Genomic DNA, 19,418 nt, shown 5'->3' with positions numbered 1-19,418 from the left:
AGATGCCCCGCTTTTGGATTTTTTATAGCAGAATACAAGTAAATTGGAATCTGATGTGATTTTTTCCTCTTAGATGGTGAAAACAGTAAAGAGAAGAGGCAAGGTATGTCCAGAAAGTTTGGGGGAATCACAGGCTGGTTTAAGTGGGGGATTTGGTAGCTCTGGTGTTTGGCCTCTTTCCCTTCTTGTTCATCTAGGCTGTATAGCGTCCTGCCAAGGCTGGTCTCTGCTTGACCTCCTCAACCATGAAGGTAGGAGGCAGCATCTATTGAACTTCATTAATATCTGTACTTAAAAGTCATTGTTGTATAAGGCAGAGGAGTAAGTGCCGTGCTTTGTCAAATGGAGGTGCTTATTCTTTGGAGCAGGCTTTTTAATTTACCGCTTTCCATTTGCACCAATAACGTGCTTTGAGATGGTAACATGTTTATAGAAATAAATTTTTTTAATTCCTTGGCCAGATATGTTTGAGAAACATGGGATTACTGCAGAAGTTCTTTAACATCTCCAATATCCTTAAGTGCATTTTTTTTCATCTTTAAGGAGGGAGAATAGAATAAGCAACATTTTCAAAACTGATCTTGCCCATATAATCCTTTTTGACGAGGACCTCTGTTGATACCTTCAAGGGCTTTTTATGATTTAGAAACGTGTAGCGGAAGTAGGATTTTATATCTAGGTAGTATAGGTGAAAACTCTGTGATCTTTGCTGTGATATGATTCACCTGGGGAATCTTGTAAAGCCTTGTCTGACTGCATCGGTGTGGGGTGGAACCTGAGGATCTCTAGTTCCCAGAAGTGCTCAGGTCTGCGCCACAGACCACACTTGGTGGAAGAATGTAGATACCTGTTGATTAGTAGCGTCTGAGATTAGCTGAGATGAGACCTGAGGAAGATAATACTTGCCAGGTGGTTGTCATTAGCATTCCAGAAGGTTCTACTGGGAGGTCCGTCATGAGCCGGGAGAACTGATGGGCCATTGCTGATGTCTGTGATGGTGGAAGGGGGATTTCCAGGGGGAGCCCCAATAACTCAAGATCACCTTGAGTTCCAGAACATCTAAACACTGCCCCAGTGACCTGCAGGGTAAGGTCTGTCTTTCTTGTCCTGACTGAAGGATCACTGGTTATGTTGGCCAGGACCGGAGTGGGCCTTTGTGCCGGAGTAGAAAGTTGGGGGAGGAGGGAAACAGCTTGAAGAAGGACTCTCCACAATGACTTACTAGAGAAAGGAAAAGATGTGTAGACAGGTTAGAAGAAATAATTTGGTAGGGAGATTCAGTGGAGGTAGAAGGACATGTCAGTCAGGGTCCAGGGATGGACAGATGTGTGCTTACAGTCAGGACAATAAACCCAGTGGCAGCAGAGTGCGGCACAAACCTGCCCGGGCTCGGTCTGCTTTAGAGAAGGGGCCCTGTCCTGAATGCTGTGCTTTGTGGAATCGGATTTTAACAGATTAAGGGAAGTAATAGGGTATCATAGCTGGAAACACTAAAAGGAAAGATGCTCAAGATGGGAATGGAATTCCAATTCTGTAGTATTATTGGTAGAAGGTGTTGGAAAAGTAGAAGGAAGTGAAAGAAGCTGGTGTGGCTCTACAGCGAGCCTTCAGTCGACCTCAGATTTTAAAAAAGTCAAGGACATGAGCGGAAGGAGGACGTGTGACCCAAGCTAAAGTTTCACAAGCCTGTAAGACTCAAGTGCCTGCTGAGTGCTTGTGTGGTAAGTGAAGGCCAACTAAGCTCACGTTCTCTGGGCAATCAGAGCCTGAAGAGGAGGGCACAGGCCTGCTCCTTGTGGCAGATGGCAAGCTGTTGACCGATGAGATGAGGCTGTTCTACGACCATCGAGAGAATGATCCTTCAGACTGGAATTACACACAATAAACAGCAGTCGTTCCCAGCTGCTTTAAGTGACTTCGGGGAGCTAGAAAAATGATCTTGCCTGATACCAAATGTCTGCACGGGGGGTCACAGTGCTGCTGTTAGGATTATTTGTGAAATTGCAGAGGATCTGTGTCCTAACCCTAGCGTTGCAAGTGTCCTGAACTTCGTAAGCTGCATATGTGAAATTGTAGACTGCTAGGTAAATATTGATTCTCTCCAATTCTAAAATCAGTTATTAACTCAAAGATTTGGGAATGCTAAAGAAGGTAAGTAGTTAATAATCAGAAAGGTATAACTTTCGAATGAGTGACAGGATTTGCGCTTGGCAGCGTCCAGATGAAATTCTTGTTTGTATAAGAATTGACTATACCTAGAGGGGTGTGTGTGTGTGTGTGTGTTTAGAGAGAGAGCGCATGGGGTAGTGTCAGAGAGGGGCGGCAGAGAGCGAGATAGAAAATCTTAAGCAGACTCCACACCTGGCTCGGCTCGGACTCAGGCATGGTGCTGGGCTCCATCTCATGACCCTGAGATCATGATCTGAGCTGAAATCAAGAGTAGGGTGCTTCACCGACTGAGCCACCCAGGTGCCCTGACTGTACCTAGAGTCTTAAACAGAAGTATCGACAGGTGCTTATCTTTGACAGAACCCATAGAAACTCTGCACCCATTTGGGAACAGATCTGGTCCCAAGAGCCTTGTAAAAGCTCACTGATTATGAGTTTGCTCTTGCAGACTCCCAAGTATGGGATATGGGACCTAACCCTCCTGGGTCATGTGTGATGTGAAACCCCTGGGCATGTTGCCTGTAGGAGAATTTTCTTCCCCACAAATCCTGTTTTCTTTTCCAACCAGGGAGATCCTTGGGTGAGAGGCTGAGAATTCTGCCAGTGCTCTACTCGTGTGGCTTTGTCATAGGCACTCTGTCCTGGCCTAAGGATGTGGATGAAAAACATACCGTCCTGTCCCTTGAGAAGCTTACAGTGTAGTAGGGGAGACCCACATTCATGGACATGGTAATAATAAAGTTTGCTGAGTGCTCAACAACATTAGTTAACACTCACTATACAGCAGGCACTCTTCTAAACTCTTCATATATTTGGGGCCCCTGCTTAGCTCAGTCAGTTGAGCATCTGCCTTCGGCTCAAGTCATGATACCAGGGTCCTGGGATCGAGCCCTGCATCGGGCTCCTTACTCGTTGGAGAATCTTATTCTCCCTCTCTCTCGCTGCTGCTCCACCTGCTTGTGCGCACTCTCGGTCAAATAAATAAATACATTTTTTATTTTTAAACTCTATGCATATTTTAAGTCAGTGGTTCTCCAAGTGTAGTCTATCAGCATTAACATCCTCTAGGAGCTTATTAGAAATGCAGATTCATAGGCATCCCCAGACCTCCTAAACCCAAAACTTCTGGGGATGGGACCTAGCAATCTGGTTTCACAAGCCCTCCAGATGCGTAAAGTTTGAGAACCACTGTTTTAAGTCATTTAATCCTTACAACAACCTTATGAGTGGATTTTATTTCTCCCATTTAAAGACGTGAAAGAGAGGCAGAAAGAAGTTTAAATAACTTGTTCAAGGACACATAATACAGATGGGCTTTGAATCTAAGCCATATAAATTCAGAGCTCTGCTCGCAACCACCACACAAGGCTTGCATCCCAGGAGAAGGTGGTGCAGGGCATGGAGGAAGGAGCTGTAAACTCCCGAAGGGGGGAGGGTTTAAGGAAGGTATTATCAGAGCTGGATTTGTTTTTCCTTGACAAGCATTCAGTGAGGATTAACTGTGCAATGAATCATGTTAGATATTATGGATATTTATATATATGAGTAAAATATAGACCTTACCTTTAAGATTCTTATAATGAATTAGGGGGAATCTAAATGTTAATAAGTATCTGGAATCTAAAATACATTGAAAGTACATAAGAAGCTCTAAGAGGGGAGTACTGAGCATATGAATACATTTTAACATAAACTCAATGAAAATTTAAATGTATGAGGAGGAAGTCATTCCAAGCAGAGAGACTACTGTGTGCAAGATTCAGATATTTGAAAGAGGATATTCTTGCATTTACTAGTACTTTTGTATATTTGACCCTTGGCATTAGTTTTTGTGAAGTCTAGACTTGTCTACATTATGGTAAAGGTTAGAAGTTCCTAATTTAGAAGGAGTTTGTAAAACTAATTGTTCCTTTTTTGTTTGTTTTAATCTTGGGAGCCAAAAATTGTCTTGACCTATTTCTTGCTTTTATGTGATATGTAAGTGAAGATGGAAATGTGCCTTAAACATTTTTGGAGCAAATAATCCTCCAATGGCAGTGGGAGATAATGTGGTTCAGGAGGGAAAGAAATTCTCATCAATAACTAATTGAGCACGAGAATGTACTGTTAGGGATTTTATAGGGTACCTTCTGTTCTGTAAAATTTGATAATCTAGACCAGGGTTGGTAAACCTCTTTTGTGAAGTGCTGTAGAGTAAATATTTTTGGCAAGAAAATAGCCAGAGACCATATGTAAACAAATGGACGCATCTGTGTTCCAGTAAAACTTTATGAAAAACAGGTGGCAGCTGGGTTTGATCTGTGGGCTGTAGTTTATAGACTCCTGATCCAGATTCCCACCTGACTCAGAGTGTAGATGAAGGCTGTGGAGTAGGTCAGGTGACCTCAGGATGTCTTTTCTTGTGCTGTATTTCTGAGGTTGTTCATATGTCTTATATGAGTAATTGAGAAAGAAAATCTAGATCTAGTTTTCTAAATCTTCCTTCTGCTGGAAGACAACATTATCACCTTTATAGCTTTCAAAAATTTTTATATACAAATTAAGAAGAAACATTGAAGAGACTAATTTATTTCCAGAGCCAAGGAAGGAAAGAAAGGTGGCTGCTCCAGGGTGTATTTCTTTGGCATGTTTCTGACTTGCCAGTAACATAGAAGAAAAGTGAACGTTTTTTTCCTCTTGAAGACCCTACACAAAGTGACTTCATGGAAGTGTTTCTCACTACAGAGAAACAATTAGTATTCAAATGTATCTTTAAGTTTTAAAATGAGCACATAAATAATTCAGTGTATAGAAGTAAACTACGTATATACTCTTGCTGCATACTCGACCATTTAAAACAGAATTGAGAAATAAGAGAAAGGAAGGGTAGTGGTCTCTCTCTCTCTCCCCCCCCACCCCATCAAATAAATAAATAAAATCTTAAAAAAAAAAAAAGTGGGGGTGGGGTGTGCCTAGGTGGCTCAGTCTGTTAAGTGTCTGCCTTCAGCTCAGGTCATGATCTCAGGGTCCTGGGATTGGGTCCTGCATCGGACTCCCTGCTCAGCTGGGAGCCTGCTTCTCCCTCTCCCTCTGCTGTTCCCCTTGCTTATTCTCACTCTGTCAAATAAATAAATAGAATCTTAAAAAAGAAAAAAAAAAAGGGCGGTGGTGGTATGGCAGAGGTGGCAATGGGTTTCATGGATTTTGAGGTGGTAATATCACGTTTGCCACTTGGCCTGAAAGTCTGGAACATCAGGTACTGTAACAAGGGGAAAAGTCACCACTGGGTGGTCATCCCCTGCTACACACCATAGAAGGGCCTTGATTTACAGAAGGGACCAGTAAATACTGGGGGGTTGCAAGGCTGGCAGAGGAGAGATGGCAGGAGGCATTATATCCTAGTGGCAGATAAAGACAAGCGTTAAGAGTGTTTGGGGAAGAGATTAGTCATGGAAGGCTCGGGCCTGGAGGGGGCTTCATGCAGCATTTGCGTGGATCTCAGGAAGAGCAGGGTGTGGAAATGTAGAGAAATGCAGGGAGCAGAGGTGATGGCCAGGGCTTGGGCACAGAGGTGAGAATGTGTACTGTTTGCATAGTTAAAATTGGACAGTCTGCCTGGCTAGAGCAGAGCGTATCTAGGACAGAAGTGTGGCAGGGTATCATTGAGGGTATCATCTGCTGGGCGCATTGTGAGCACTCAGCGAGACCAAACTGTATTTTTTAAACAGATACTTTATTTAAAAAACAAACAAGGTGATATGTAAGAAGATGTTTTAGGGAGATAAATCTGATTTGTTCTAGAGGTCAGAGTGTGCAGGGCGGCAAGTAGGGTCATTCTGTTTTGCAGCCCGAGATAGTGTCATGGTAAGGGCCACGCAGCATTTAGCAAAGAAATAGATGGTTTATTTTGAAATAATATTTGAATTTTTTTTGAAATTTTATTTGTGGGGAGGAAAGAGGCCATTACTTTTTTTTTTCAACTTTTCCTTTTGAAATAAATTCAGACTCACAAGTTTCACAAATAGTACAAAGAGTCCTCTTAAAACCTTCATCCAGCTTCCCCAAATGTTAACATTTTATGTAACCACAGTACACTGGACAAAAACAGCATTCATAGTCAATTAACTCAAATATAGACCTCATTCGGAGTTTGCCCATTGTCCCACCAAGGTCCTTAACCGAGTTCAGAATCACACATGGCCTTTCATTGCATTTCCTTTTGTTCCCTCCAACCTGGGGAGAGACCCTCAGTATTTCTTGGTCCTTCAGAGCCTTGACAATTTTTGCAGAGTTAAAGGCTTACTCACATTGAAGAATGCCCCTCGATTTGGAGTTGTCTGTTTTCTCATTGAATTCAGACACACAGTTTTACAAAAATGCCATAAAAGTGCCTTCCTCATTGTATCCTTTCAGCGGGCAAATGATGTCAACGTGTCTCATGATTGGCGATAGCTTTTATCACTTAATTAGGGTGAGGTCTGCTATACTACACTGAAAAGCGACTCTCTTCTCCTCCGTACTTTCTCTCTTGTGAGAAGCCACATTGACACTGAGCAGATAGCCTGTATATCACCCTTTGTGTCCACTAATTTTGGTATCCGCTGATTTCTTTCTTTCTTTTTTGTCTGCAATATTTAGTACTGTGCTATTTGCCTAATGGTGATCTTGTTTTCCTCCTCTTAAATTTAGTAATTGGAATTCTGATAAGATCCCCACTCCCTCCAGCCTGCTTGGCCCAACATTTATAAATTGAATCATTTATATCAGTATGGACTCATGGATATTTATTCCATGGGTTGTAGTGCAGTTCTTTGATTATTTTGCTGCTTCACAGTGTCTCGGTGGGAGTATCTTCATGTTGGTGGCTGTGGAAAGGGTTCATCTTGGAGTCCAGGTGTGACTGGGTGGGTTGATATTAATACAAGTAGGGAATCCAGTGATGAGTGGAGGTAAGTAGGCTTGCTAATTTAACTGTTCTAAAATCTTTAGTGACTTGATTCCTAAATTTTAAAGGCTTTTCTGTGATTGCATTAACCAGAAAAGCCCACCATGTTAGGCAGAACTATTGTTTTGCTTGTAAACGCAACAAGAAGAAAGATTTTCTCAAGAACTGAATAAAAATCAAGTTGATGACATGTTGGGGTTTGTTTCTTTTGTACCTATTGTGTATATTTCCCCAGAACCTGCTGGTTCTTGCTGATTTATTTTGGTAGGCCGGAAAGATTTTGAAATATTTATAAGTATTCCTAGAACCCACTTCAGTTTTCTACTTTAGCTTTTAAGTGAGGCAAACATGTTTATACTAGAAGAGCGTCCTTTACTAATGGGAAGTAAAAACTAAGTTTAATGCTGTGAATGCCATTAAAAGGGTATGCCTTTTCAGAAAGTATGTAGCTTCTTCCTTTTCTGCAGACACGAAGGTACCTTGGCTTAGGGCTGTGTCTGGGATGGGGTAAAAATAAAACACATAACACAAACAGGGACAAGGTGGGATTTCCAGAAACACTGGCCCTTTGTTTTACACAAGCCAGACTTAGGAGCTCAGCCACAGATCCCAGTGCTTTCGGTCAAAGGACTTGTACCTCTACTAGGTTCTGAACTCAGCCGGGGCTGTGAGGGAGGCAGTTTGAAGAGTTCTCCAGGTCTCATAGCTGAAGTGGATGATAAGAGGTTCAAACTGCCAATTCCAACCACTGATTTGTACAGTGGTTACCCATTAGAACCACCTGGGGAACTTGGCAGAAACCGCCCAGGTCCTACTCCTAAAGGTTCTAATTCTGTGGTCTGGGGGTGGGACGTGAGCTCCTGTTGGGTTTTTCTCTTCAGTTTCTCAGATGGCTTATAATTTATATCCAGGGGCTGAGAATCACTGGATCTAGTGCTCTTTGTGACTTCTTAATGCAGTGAGATGCACTCAATTTGTCATGTTACTCTTACATCATCACAATCCATAAATGACACCTGTGGAGTAGTAACTACAGATGGGCTTGGGCTGCAAACTTGGGTAAATTTCTTAACGTCTTGAAGTCTAGTTCTGTCATCTGGGGAATAGAATTAATAATAGTACCAACCTCGAAGTTTTTCACAGATTAAGTGGTATGTTGCATGTGAAATACTTAGCACAATCTGTAGCATGTAGAAACCCAATTAATTAATAGCATGCAGTGTATTACAGCAGAGTGGTGGCTTTGGAATCAGTCACTTTTGTTTCAGTCCTGGCTCTGTAACTTTCCAGCTCAGGGATTTTAAGTAGATTTCTTTCTTTCTTTCTTTCTTCCTTCCTTCCTTCCTTCCTTCCTTCCTTCCTTCCTTCCTTCCCTCCCTCCTTCCTTCTTTCTTTCTGGGGGGCAGGAAGTGGGGCAGAGGGAGAGGGAGGCAATGAATCTTAAGCAGATGCCATGATGCAGGGCTCGATCTCACAACTCTGAGACCATGACACGAGCCAAAATTAAGAGGCAGACGCTTAACCGACTCCATGACCCAGGAACCCCATATAAGTAAATTTCTTAATTTCTCTGTCCCTGTAAAAATGAGAGTAGATGGGCGCAGTTACTATTATGGGAAAGTGCTATAGAGAAAGGAGGTGCTCAGTAAACATTTCTGCCACTTTTCCTTACATTCCGTTTTTCTTAACATGACACTGGGCAGTAGAAAAATACAATTTTGAGATCATGATTGACGTTGGTGTGGCAAGGCTATGCAGAGAAGGTGCTATTACAAATGGCCTTTGTGGCAGTGACTGACTGGTGGGAGCACATCCCTTGGAGCCCGGAGGACATGGTGGTGGGCCTGAACCACAGCCAGAGCTTGGGGGAGGGTGGTGGCGCCCTGCCCCATGCTTCCCTTTTAGCAATTGGCTCCAGCTTGTGTAATGCCTAACTTGTGATGCTGTGTAATTCTCAAGCCCACATACAGGCTGGGGTTTGGTCCCTTTTACCATGTTCAAGCTCTGATTGAGCTAGAAGTGTATCCTGGGGCTTAAAAAGGGCTCATAGTCTTAGAACTCTGCTGGACAGCCTGCTGCATCACAGCACTTATTGTTTGAGCCGGTAGTTATCTCTTTACACAGGGGCCCTCTGGTAACTTCGGAAGCTTTCTGGTTTCCTAGGATTGTAAGAGAAGCAAGTGTACTCATTCCACTGTGATGTCTTCATCTTCTACTTGATGGCCCAGAATAGGGAAAGGGCAGTGGCTGCAGGTGACAGAAAGTCATGTCAGGAACTGAATTCTCAAGACATCAATACATTTGGTAGTTCTTGTTGGTTCCCCTTTGAAAGAGAGCAGGTCATACTTTTGCGGGGATTGAAGTGATTCGGTCTTTCTCCATTCTCTCTCCCCTTGGCCACCTATGTGCTTTAATTCAATCTAAGGAGAGTATTAAGGCATGCCCTTTAAGAGCTGATAAGAAATATGCTGTAAGTCTATCATATAGTATAGTAAGATATTTTCACTGACTCTGTAATGAGTTCTGTGTTTGGTTCAGACCCAGCATCTTGGACCATTATAATTTAACTTTAGTGGACACCTAACTTTAAAAAAATGAAGGTAATACGTGATTGCTAACCAGTTACCCCTTTGAGTTATGCCATTGTTTGTTTCTGGAAGTTCATATGTGAATATTAAAGGGTTGCAGTTTTCTATTACATGTTTAAAATATGAAAAATATTTTCCTAGAATCATTCAGGGAATCCTTTTCCATGGTTCACTAAAATGGAAAGGAGAAGAAATAAATTTGAATTAAAATCTAATTTCATTTGTATTGTTACTAGTCTTCTCTCTATGGTAGATATATGTCTTTCATGAAAGTATCATTGCATGTAGCTGAAGTAATTCTAGGAAATTGGAAATAAAGGGGGAAAAAAGCATCATTTCACCTGGACATTGTATTATGAAATATTATGGTGAGAGCCATTTAAAAGAGGACACTCTGTATCACTGGGAACAGCCATCCAAGATTATAGAGTAAATTGAAAGGAAATGAGGATCAAGTAAAAGAATTCATGGGTTTAAAGTGTTCTTTAGCTCCTTTGTGTTCTGATAAATAGATTTAGATGAGGAATAGTATCACATTCTTGTGTATGTTTCTGGAAGTTCCCACAGTGCCTGGCAAGGAGCTCAGTAGGTGCTTTGTAAATGAGAAATGAATGGAAGTTCGTTGCTACCGGAAGGATTAGATGAAGCCTTGGAATACTCAGAGGAGAAATAAAATCAAGGGATTCAAAGAAGGGACAAAAAGAGCTGATGACATATTAGGAAAGAATATTGAAACAGAAAGGGGTGCATTTTTAAGTGTGCTCTTGTGATACTCTTTCAAGTAAATGCTGGAGAGCAATCCTTGAGGTGATTCAGAGCAGTGATTCTCAGATTCTTGTAAGGTGCCCCTTACCGTGTTCCTATGACAAAAATTACATAATTTCCTAATACCTCTTAAAAATCGAGGTCGAGGATAGACTATCCCATGTTCTTTTTTCTCAAGGTCTTTGACGCTTGCTATTTTGGGTCAGTATCAACAACTAACAAAAAGTGGTCTGTAAAGCATGTAGTTAGGAGAGTTGTTTTAAGTTTAACACATCAGAACTTTACTGAGTTCTGCAGGGAGCTCTGTGGCTTTCTGGAGCCCAGCGGAGTTTGAGAGCCACTGTTCTGGAGTTAATGAAACAGAGCCCTCCTGGGCCCAGGTAAGAGAGCGCTTCACAGGAGTTTACGACAACAAATGTAGGTATTGTGTTCTGGAAAAGGCCATTCTTGTTGTGTTGCTCTTGCTGATTCCCTGTGGGCTAGTAGCTTATCTGTCACTGTTACCTCGTCAGCATGGAAGAATCGCATGGCTTTATTTACTCACCTTACCAATCTTTTTGAAACCAGCCATCCACGAGGAAGTTTCTGTGAAGTAGAATTGTGTGAGTGTAACACTAGTGTGGAGACAGCCAGATTTAGGCTGGCAGCCGGAAGAAAGGAAATGGTTTGCTTTCTTTTGTGGATGTGCCCCTACCTAGTTCTTGAGAACTTGTTTCTACCTAGAAAGCTTTTTTTTTTTTTTTTTTAAACTAAATCATGTCAAGTAGTTGCTTTCCTGAGCTGATTCAGGCAATTAGATGAGTAACAAAGACTGTCAGTCCTGGCCTGCCATATTGACTTTTAGAAGTCTATTTAGGGGGAGAAAAATCACTTATGATGATTCATCTTCAAATGATAAAGCTAGTGCATATGCAAATTTTAAATTGTTTGGTATTTCAATAAGTGAATATATTACATAGGCTCAGACGACAGAAGGCTTGAGAAGGGCTGATCGGGAGTGTGTATAATACCACACCAGAAGGGGTGGGTGGATGTTTTATTTTAATACATGGGAATTAAAAATGGCCTGTCTACCTTTGTAAATTTCATTTTCTTTGAAGCCTTTGCAAATCTTTAGCAGAGTAAACCAATTGGCATCTCTGGAGAGAGTTTGTATGTTTCTTTCAGTCTAAGATAAGTAATAGGGGAACCATGTGGAGTGGGGAAGTTGCAGAATGGGAATTGTGCCTTAGATTAAGGTTTGGTAGAAGGTTCAGATGCTGGAAGGCGATGATTGGCAGGGTATGTTTTGTAATTTAGCCAATGATTTTGAGAAGTGGAGGCGGCAGACTAAAAACGATGGGATCTCAAAAGACAGCAAGCCTTGGAATAGAGGTGTAAAGAGCTTTTAAACATAGGTTGGGAGCTCAGTAAATGTTAGTTTCTCTTTTCTGTTCCCCATACCACAATGGGAAATGATAATAGTTTTCTATTGTGCTTAGGCATATGTGGGTGATGGTGCTGCCCACTGGATCATTAAGTATGAAAAATTAGCTCCTACAATTCAAATCATTCAGCAAATACTTACTAAATTGATAGAGAGATGTAAATATCTATAAATAAATGAATAGCAAAGTAAACATTTCTGTGCAAGGTTGTATACTAGATGCTGTGAAAGTGAGCACCCCCTCAAGGAGCTTGTGGATTTAGTTGGGGCAAATGCACTTACTGACAGCCCGCAATGCAGAGCATCCAGAAGCTGCTACATGAATAGTACAGAAAAACAGAGCTGCAAAGAGGGACAAACCCCAGTGGACCGGGGCAGGTGGGAGGAGCTTCCCCCAGGAGGTGACTCCGCTAAACCTGGACTTCAAAGTCTGCTGGGATTCAGGGAAGTGTCAGCAGAGATGGAGGGCTCTCCAGTGTGGAGAATGGTGTGAGCAGAGGCGGGTATGAGTGGTGAGCTCTTCTGATGAGGAGGTCTTGTCCTGTAGGGAAGTGGAGGGAGAATGAATACTGGAAACCTGTTGAAGGCAGACCGTGGTGGTTCGGATGGACTCACCTAAGCAGTAAGAGACCCACTGTAAGGCAAGGGGACAGTTGTTCAGTTGAGGTTTGCAGGATGGCCTGCAGGGGCGTGACCAGAGGTCAGGGAGATCCACGGAGAGGCTGAAGTGTATAGTGATGGGTGTCTGAGTTAGCTGGTAAAAGAGGAAATGAAAAGGAAAGGAGAAACAGAATGAAATCACACAGAGAATAAAATTGCAAGTATGAAAACCTCCATCTTTTCATGGTACTCCTTAAAGTTGTAACCTTTCGGTTGGGAGCTGTTCAGATGGAATAACCTGTCCCATTGGAATGAATGTTGACCAGATGCTTACACTGAATGAGAATAAGGACATGAATCCTTTATGGCCCATGACTTGAGATTTAATCACATTTTTTGGTTTAGACAACTGCTAGACCTGCCTTATTGCAGACATTGTCCCTGCTGGTACAAAGGTTTGTTTAGTTCTAATTTTTCCCCTCTTCTTTCTTTCAAAATAGACTCTATCGAGAAGAATTTCCAATCCATACCTTGAACACACTCCTTCCCAGGTATGATTCTTTGCTCTTACTGCATTTTCTGAAACAATGATTTATGAATCCTGATGTAGAATTCTCTAGTTACAGCTCTTCCCTTTGCCCCTGGGCACACTGTCTCCTTCACCTGGGGATGACACAGCTGAAGTCCTTTGAAATGCTCTGATAATTGTGTCATGGTACAAGATGTTCATCAGACAGAAGAAGAAATACTTTCCCATCTCCCAAGTCCTTATATGAATGTGTTATCAATATGGCGGAGTTAAATATATATTTTTCCAATTTGCTGTGTTAATAGAAATGCTATATTTTTAAAATAGTGGGTATTTTACACTAAAAACTTGGTGTAAGAGGGGATTATTTATATTTATAGTTATCTATTAGCAGAATATCTATGTTCATTGCAAAAAGATGGGGAAGCCTTCATTGTGTTTAAAAATAATTCAACAAAGAGTTCCTTTTTTTTTTTTTTTTTAAAGAGTAACATGAGGCTGTGAGCATTGTGAGGTCTGAAACTTTTTGGCCTTGTTCACTACTGTATCCTCAGCATCTAGAATGGGGTCTGAGAGCCGCTCATTAAAGACTGAGTGAATGAACATTGATACCTTGTCAGGACCCGTCAAGGGTGAGCTGACTTGTACCTCTTTTAGGGTAGTACTTTTTCTTTTCTTCCAAATTTTTATTTAAATTCTAGTTAGTTAACATACAGCATAATACTGGCTTCAGGAGTAGAATTTAGTGATTCATCATTTGCCTAGAACACCCAGTGCTCATCATGACAAGTGACTTCTTAATGCCCATCACCCATTCAGCCCATCCCTCACCCTAGGGTAGTACTTTCTGTCATCTGACTTGGTGCAGTTTTTGTTTTGTTTTGCTTTGTATACAGTTGCAACATGTTAAAAAATCATTTCCTGCCCTTCACACTTTCTCATCAGGTTGTGTTTAGGAAGTGATAATAGGAATATTAAGGAAGTGTAAGGATGGGGTTGAAATGTTCCCTGTCAAGTCATAGTCAATATACTATTAATTGGTTTGCTTCAAGAGAAGATATAAAATATTCAATAGGTGCAAAATAGTGTAGGTGCAGAAAGGGTTCACCAAGAAATAAGTAAGCAGATATAGCATGCATTCCCAACATATATTAATTTTCATGAGCATGAAGACAGTTCATTTTCATTTAGCTTCTTTTGTGAAGCAACATTGCACTATGGAGGAAGGTACCAATTATAGAGACAGGAGGTAGTATATAAAGTAGGACATGGACCTCTTTGGATCTAAGGAATACCCTCCTTCATCCTCTAAGAATCAGAGATGCCTATGGGTGAATTAGAAAATGAAAAAGGAGGTTAAGTAAAATTTTTATCTGCTAGGTGGAATCATGATGTAGATGAAACCAGGATGCTTGGAATTAACAATGAGCGCTGCAGCTGAGTGAATCTTAAGAGTGAAGCAGACAGCAGCCTATCACATTGTGTCACAGAGTGAGATGTTCACTTGATAGGAAAACGTTATTTTCCCATCTTCCGAGACTTTTACGTGAAAGCATTATCAATATGGCAGAGTAATATGTAATATAAATATGCTTCAATTTGCTGATTGATAGAAACTCTTTAAAAAAACATATTTTATTCTGGCAACTTGGTATAAAAGATTATTTGTAGTTAAAGCAGTTTATTTGGAAAATAGTTACTGTAGCTTAATAGCACAAGTGGACCAATAGCAAAAATAAAATGGGTAGTAGTTGGTCTGTAGCTACGTAGGCTAAAGTGTTTTTAAACTTAGGGACATGGGCGTGATTTTTTTACATGGTGTGCTATTGGCAGCTTACAAATTGTCATATTATTCTAAATTTACGGAGACTGTCTTTTTCCATTTAGATTTATGGAGAGAATTCTTCTTGTGCAGGAAGAGCATTGAGGAATATTATTATCGTTCAGGCAACTGACCTGATAAAGGACAGAGTGAACCTCAAGGGATTTTACAGGTAACACAGTTTTCTAACGCCTTGTCAAAAATGCTCCTTGAATAAAAAAAAAAAAAAATGTGCTGAAATCATAACCTTGATCACAAAGAGCTGGGCTGTATCAGTACTGGGAGGATTTGTTTGTTTGAAGTGTCTATTTGGGGTACCGATGGTGCTTTTTCTCTTAACTCAGCTGAATATTTGTTGACAGTAGACTCCTAGTTCTGAAGTTAGGGTATGGAATCTCCAGGTACAAGTGGATGGGTTCCTGAGAGAGTTTCTGCTCTGCTTCCTCTGAAATGTGTTGTTTTATATATTTGTACTGTGCATGTGCTGCACTGGGACTTCAATAAGCATAGGCGCCTTCTTCAGGGACCTTATCAAGGTTCTTTGAAATACTCTTGGGAGATCTATGGGAGAGAGAATTCTGCTCTAACTTACCAGGTGAGGATGAGCCCCTCCTTGGGTGCTGCAAGGAGGGGGAAGGGAAGGTGGCAAATGGTTGGCATTTCTCCATCTTGGCTTGTGAATATGGGCAGAGGTATAAAAGGCAATGGATGAGCTAATGGTCAGTTTTAAAGTATAGCTGGACTTAGAGAATTGTCACTTAGAAAGTTGAGGACACATGTTCTCATTTCATGGAGCCATTTAAAGAGAAAACAAAAGTGGATTACCAGCCTTTTATTTTGTCAACTAAAGGTATTAAACAATACCAAAACTAAATTATAAAGATAAAACAAAAAAACATTTATTATCATTTTTTCTTACAGAAACGAGATTGCGATATACCATAAAGAATAGGAAGAGTACTCAGAATAAATGACACCAAAAAAAGTAGGGAAGGGCACCTGGGTGGCACAGTTGGTTAAGCCCCTGACTCTTGGTTTCAGCTCAGGTCATGATCTCACAGTCGTGAGATCCAGCCCTGCCTCAGGCTCAGAGTGGAGTCTGCTTGAGCCTCCCTTTCCCTCTGCCACTACCCCCCAAAATAAATAAATAAATCTTAAAAATGGTAGGAAAGATTCTCAGAATAAGGACATTCCATTCAGTTAACTAAATTTAGCTTTATCACAAACTCATTATAATATTCCTGTTTTTTCCATTTGTCACAGTTGGGAAAAATTTCATCATGGCCTGGATTTGGGGGATAGTGATTCCCAACCTTTTTGAGTAAGAAGACCTCCTTTTCATTGAGACATGACTTAAAATGCACAATTCTTGAGGGTACAGCTTGATGAATTTTTGATTATTATATACACCTATGTAACTATTATCCATACCCTAAATTATTCCTTAATGTTCTTTTCTAGTCACTATCCCATGCTACCAACTACTTTCTAATCAGACTCTTGGCAGAATCTGTTTTCTGAGGCACCACTGAGCAAGGGTGGGTGGGGAGGTTGGGAGAACTACAATGAATTAATACTTTAAAATCCCATATTAAATTTTTTTAAAGATTTTATTTATTTGAGAGAGAGAGAGTTATACAGAGCACGAAAACAGAGGAGGAGGGGCAGAGGGAGAAGCAGACTCCACACTGAGCAGGGAGCCCAATGCAGGACTTGATCCCAGGACCCTGGGATCATGACCTGAGCCGAAGGCAGATGCTTAATCAACTGAGCCATCCATGTGCCCGAAAATCCCATATTAAATTAACCACATTAGTACATATATAGGTTTTGAAAAATATGACCTAGGTTAGACATGATCTATTCTGTTGAGAAAGCATGTTTTTGTATATATGGACTCATGAACCTCTTGAAAAAAGCTTGATCCCCCAACCCCCCACCCCCCCGTAAGCAATTCATAGCCCAAGGTCTGAGAACCTTCAGTTTAGGGCCCGGGCCAAGTAGACATGACAGGTGAGAAGAGTGGTTGCAGTCCTGGCTGGACCACTTCACATAGCGCCTTTTTAATTTTTTTTTTAATAGATGATGGTATCAACTTTAAATCTATCTATTTTTTTTTCATTTTTAAAAAATAAAAACTGGTTGGATATGACTTTGGGTCTAGTCATGAACAGGCTCCTATGATTCTTTTTAGCTACCACATAAGGCTATGTGTAAGATGTGTCATTGCTCTCAGTTGTTTTTTGTGGTCTCCATGGATATAGATTGAAAAAAGCATTGGGAGACATACGTTAATGAGGTTCATGGAAAAGAACCATCCATCCAAGTTAGAACACATTTAGGGTTCAGTGGGAGTAGAATGGGGAGAGAGCATGTGCTGTGCTATTTCAGATTCCCAGTGGTTGGGCCAGAACTTCCATCTTCCATAATCTAAGGATTGATGAGTGCCCTGGGTCTAAAGATAAAGTGCTAATATGATTGCCTAGGATGAGTCATTTTCCTTTGTCTGGTAGTAAATTGAGGTGAAGTGTTCCCCGTGTCCTACATGAGAATTACTTTCACTTTGAGATCTTTTCTATTCCTTTTGCACTATAGGAAAAATCATACTGGTTTCTTGCTCTTCAGGTAAGTCTCTAAATACCATCACCCCATTTACATTTGAGATTAGGGTTCTGTCTGCAGTACCATGAATGAATTGCTAAAAATGCAACTAGAGACAGAAGGAGACCAGGAGAAATCAAATTTTCAGCTCCAAAAATTGGAGCTGAGATAATGTTTAATGTTTTGTTATAGCAGTCACCTTGGCCTCGTAGCTAATCACCTCCATATCACAAGGTTCCTGCCTCGTATTGCAACTCCAGTTAGATCTACATGTACTCAAACGGTTTCTGGATCCAGTACAAGACTGAAAATACACTGTAAGAACTGGGTGTTCAGATCGCTCCCTTCCATCTCTCCCTTTTCTTCCTCGTTGCTCTCCCCTAAGTCCCGTAGGTTTAGGTACAGTAGCTGGACTGCTGCAGCCCTGGTCAGCAAGCCCGGGGAGTAGGAGTTCAGTGCAGGGCCCCTCACCTCATGCTGTTGGCTTTGGCGATATTAAGGATAGTGTTTATGCCTATTCCTAGTGGGGTTTTCCCTGGTGCAGATGGATTTTTGAAGGAGATTTGAAGGATAACTTGATCAAGTTGGAGGTGGAGGAGAAGAGGATCACAAGCAACTGAAACAGGAGCTTGCTGGCCGGGTGGGGGGCTCTGACGAACTACTGTTGTCACAGCAGTACTCTGGCCATATGTTTTAGTGTGTGGACTCAGGCAAGACAGAGTGAGCCCTTCCCAGTGAGACGGTAGAGCTGGGGGATTGGGGCTTTGTGGTCACCAGTATCACCTGGGCCCTGTTCGGCCACACTGCACCTGAATCTACACATTAACCGAATCCCCCAGGTGCTCCTAAACACAATTTTGAGAAGCCCCAGTCTAGGAAACTTCTTCCCCATCACCTGTGAGCAAGGCAAACATACTCGTCCATCTAGCCACCTTTTGCAATTTGGCAGTTTGGTTTGCTTAGTAAGTGTTTGGTTGTGTCCTATTCCGGGTGGTCAGACACTGAGAGCAAGTTGAGGACTGGATTGTTCTTAGAATAAGAATTATGATGATACAGTGTTTTAATGCATGGGATAAGTGCTTTGCAAGCTCAAAGATGCTGGCTAATTGACAGAGGTGTTGAGGAATTAATTAACGCTTTCAGCCTTTAACATGAAAGGTGTCTTATAGAATTAGAAGTTGATATTGACTGTTTTGTCTAATTGCCTAGTTTATTGTGATCTGTTTTCTCCTTTTTCAAAAAACATCCGTCTACTTGACAGTTAATCTTTCTAATGTCTTAATGCTAACCCGCAACTAAATGTGTCTGGTATTGCCCTAATTGCCTTAGAGTATCTTTCAAACAGTGACACTTCATGCTTTATCAAAAGCTGGAATATTTGTTCAAATTTCTCAGCAGAGTGGCGCCTGGCTAGCTCAGTCTATAGAGCATGTGACTCTTGATCTTGAGGTCGTGAGTTCAAGCCCCACGTTGGGTGTAAAAAAAAAAAAAGAAAAAGAAAAAAAAACAAACTCCAACCACAAAACAAATAACTCTGAAAATGCAGTGCCTCATGGCATTTCTTCATATTATTGGTCACTGTGTGATTTCTAGGTATTGCTGACTATGGCCAGTCACAAAAAATAAGCAGTATTTTTCTGTTTTAGGAATAAAATAAATGTTGATGTGTTTTGGTCCTTAAATATCAAATATGGAATAAAGACAGCCATTTACACGATACATCTTTAAAAAAAACATTTTGGTGATGTTTTCATAAGGGAGAATGATTTTCAGTGAAATTTCTTCAAATGAAAACTGTATTTCAAGAAGTTGTCTTCTTTTGAGTTTCCATCTGAGGCTTATAAAGATGAAAAAGTAGGCATGAAAATACTGCCTGTAATGCCCAGACTGGGGCATGCTTTGAGTATAGTTGTGTATTTTAAGACAGATTACAGGGGATATTTTTGTGTATGTGGTTAGCGGAATCCGTCACACACATCTGGGTTTATGAGTTT

The 19,418-nt window shown here is 41.1% G+C and overlaps 1 protein-coding gene across 3 annotated transcripts in view; it reads left to right on the top strand.

Annotated features, from left to right (window-relative positions):
• RAPGEF5 (Rap guanine nucleotide exchange factor 5) overlaps positions 1–19,418 on the top strand; it is a 243,083-nt gene that overhangs the window by 24,256 nt on the left and 199,409 nt on the right. For all 3 annotated transcript variants that reach the window (XM_073898944.1, XM_025873001.2, XM_073898945.1), the window contains exons 2-3: positions 12,973–13,023; positions 14,889–14,995. In XM_073898944.1, the coding sequence (XP_073755045.1) occupies positions 12,973–13,023; positions 14,889–14,995 (158 nt within the window). The remainder of the gene's footprint in view (positions 1–12,972; positions 13,024–14,888; positions 14,996–19,418) is intronic.

Source organism: Callorhinus ursinus, unplaced genomic scaffold (genome assembly GCF_003265705.2).
Source record: "Callorhinus ursinus isolate GAN/ISIS: 27379988/994484 unplaced genomic scaffold, GSC_fseal_2.0 scaffold12, whole genome shotgun sequence".
Taxonomy (NCBI): Eukaryota; Metazoa; Chordata; class Mammalia; order Carnivora; family Otariidae; genus Callorhinus; species Callorhinus ursinus.
The sequence above is the reverse complement of the archived record's forward strand: the minus strand, read 5'-3'. Positions and strand labels throughout refer to the sequence as shown.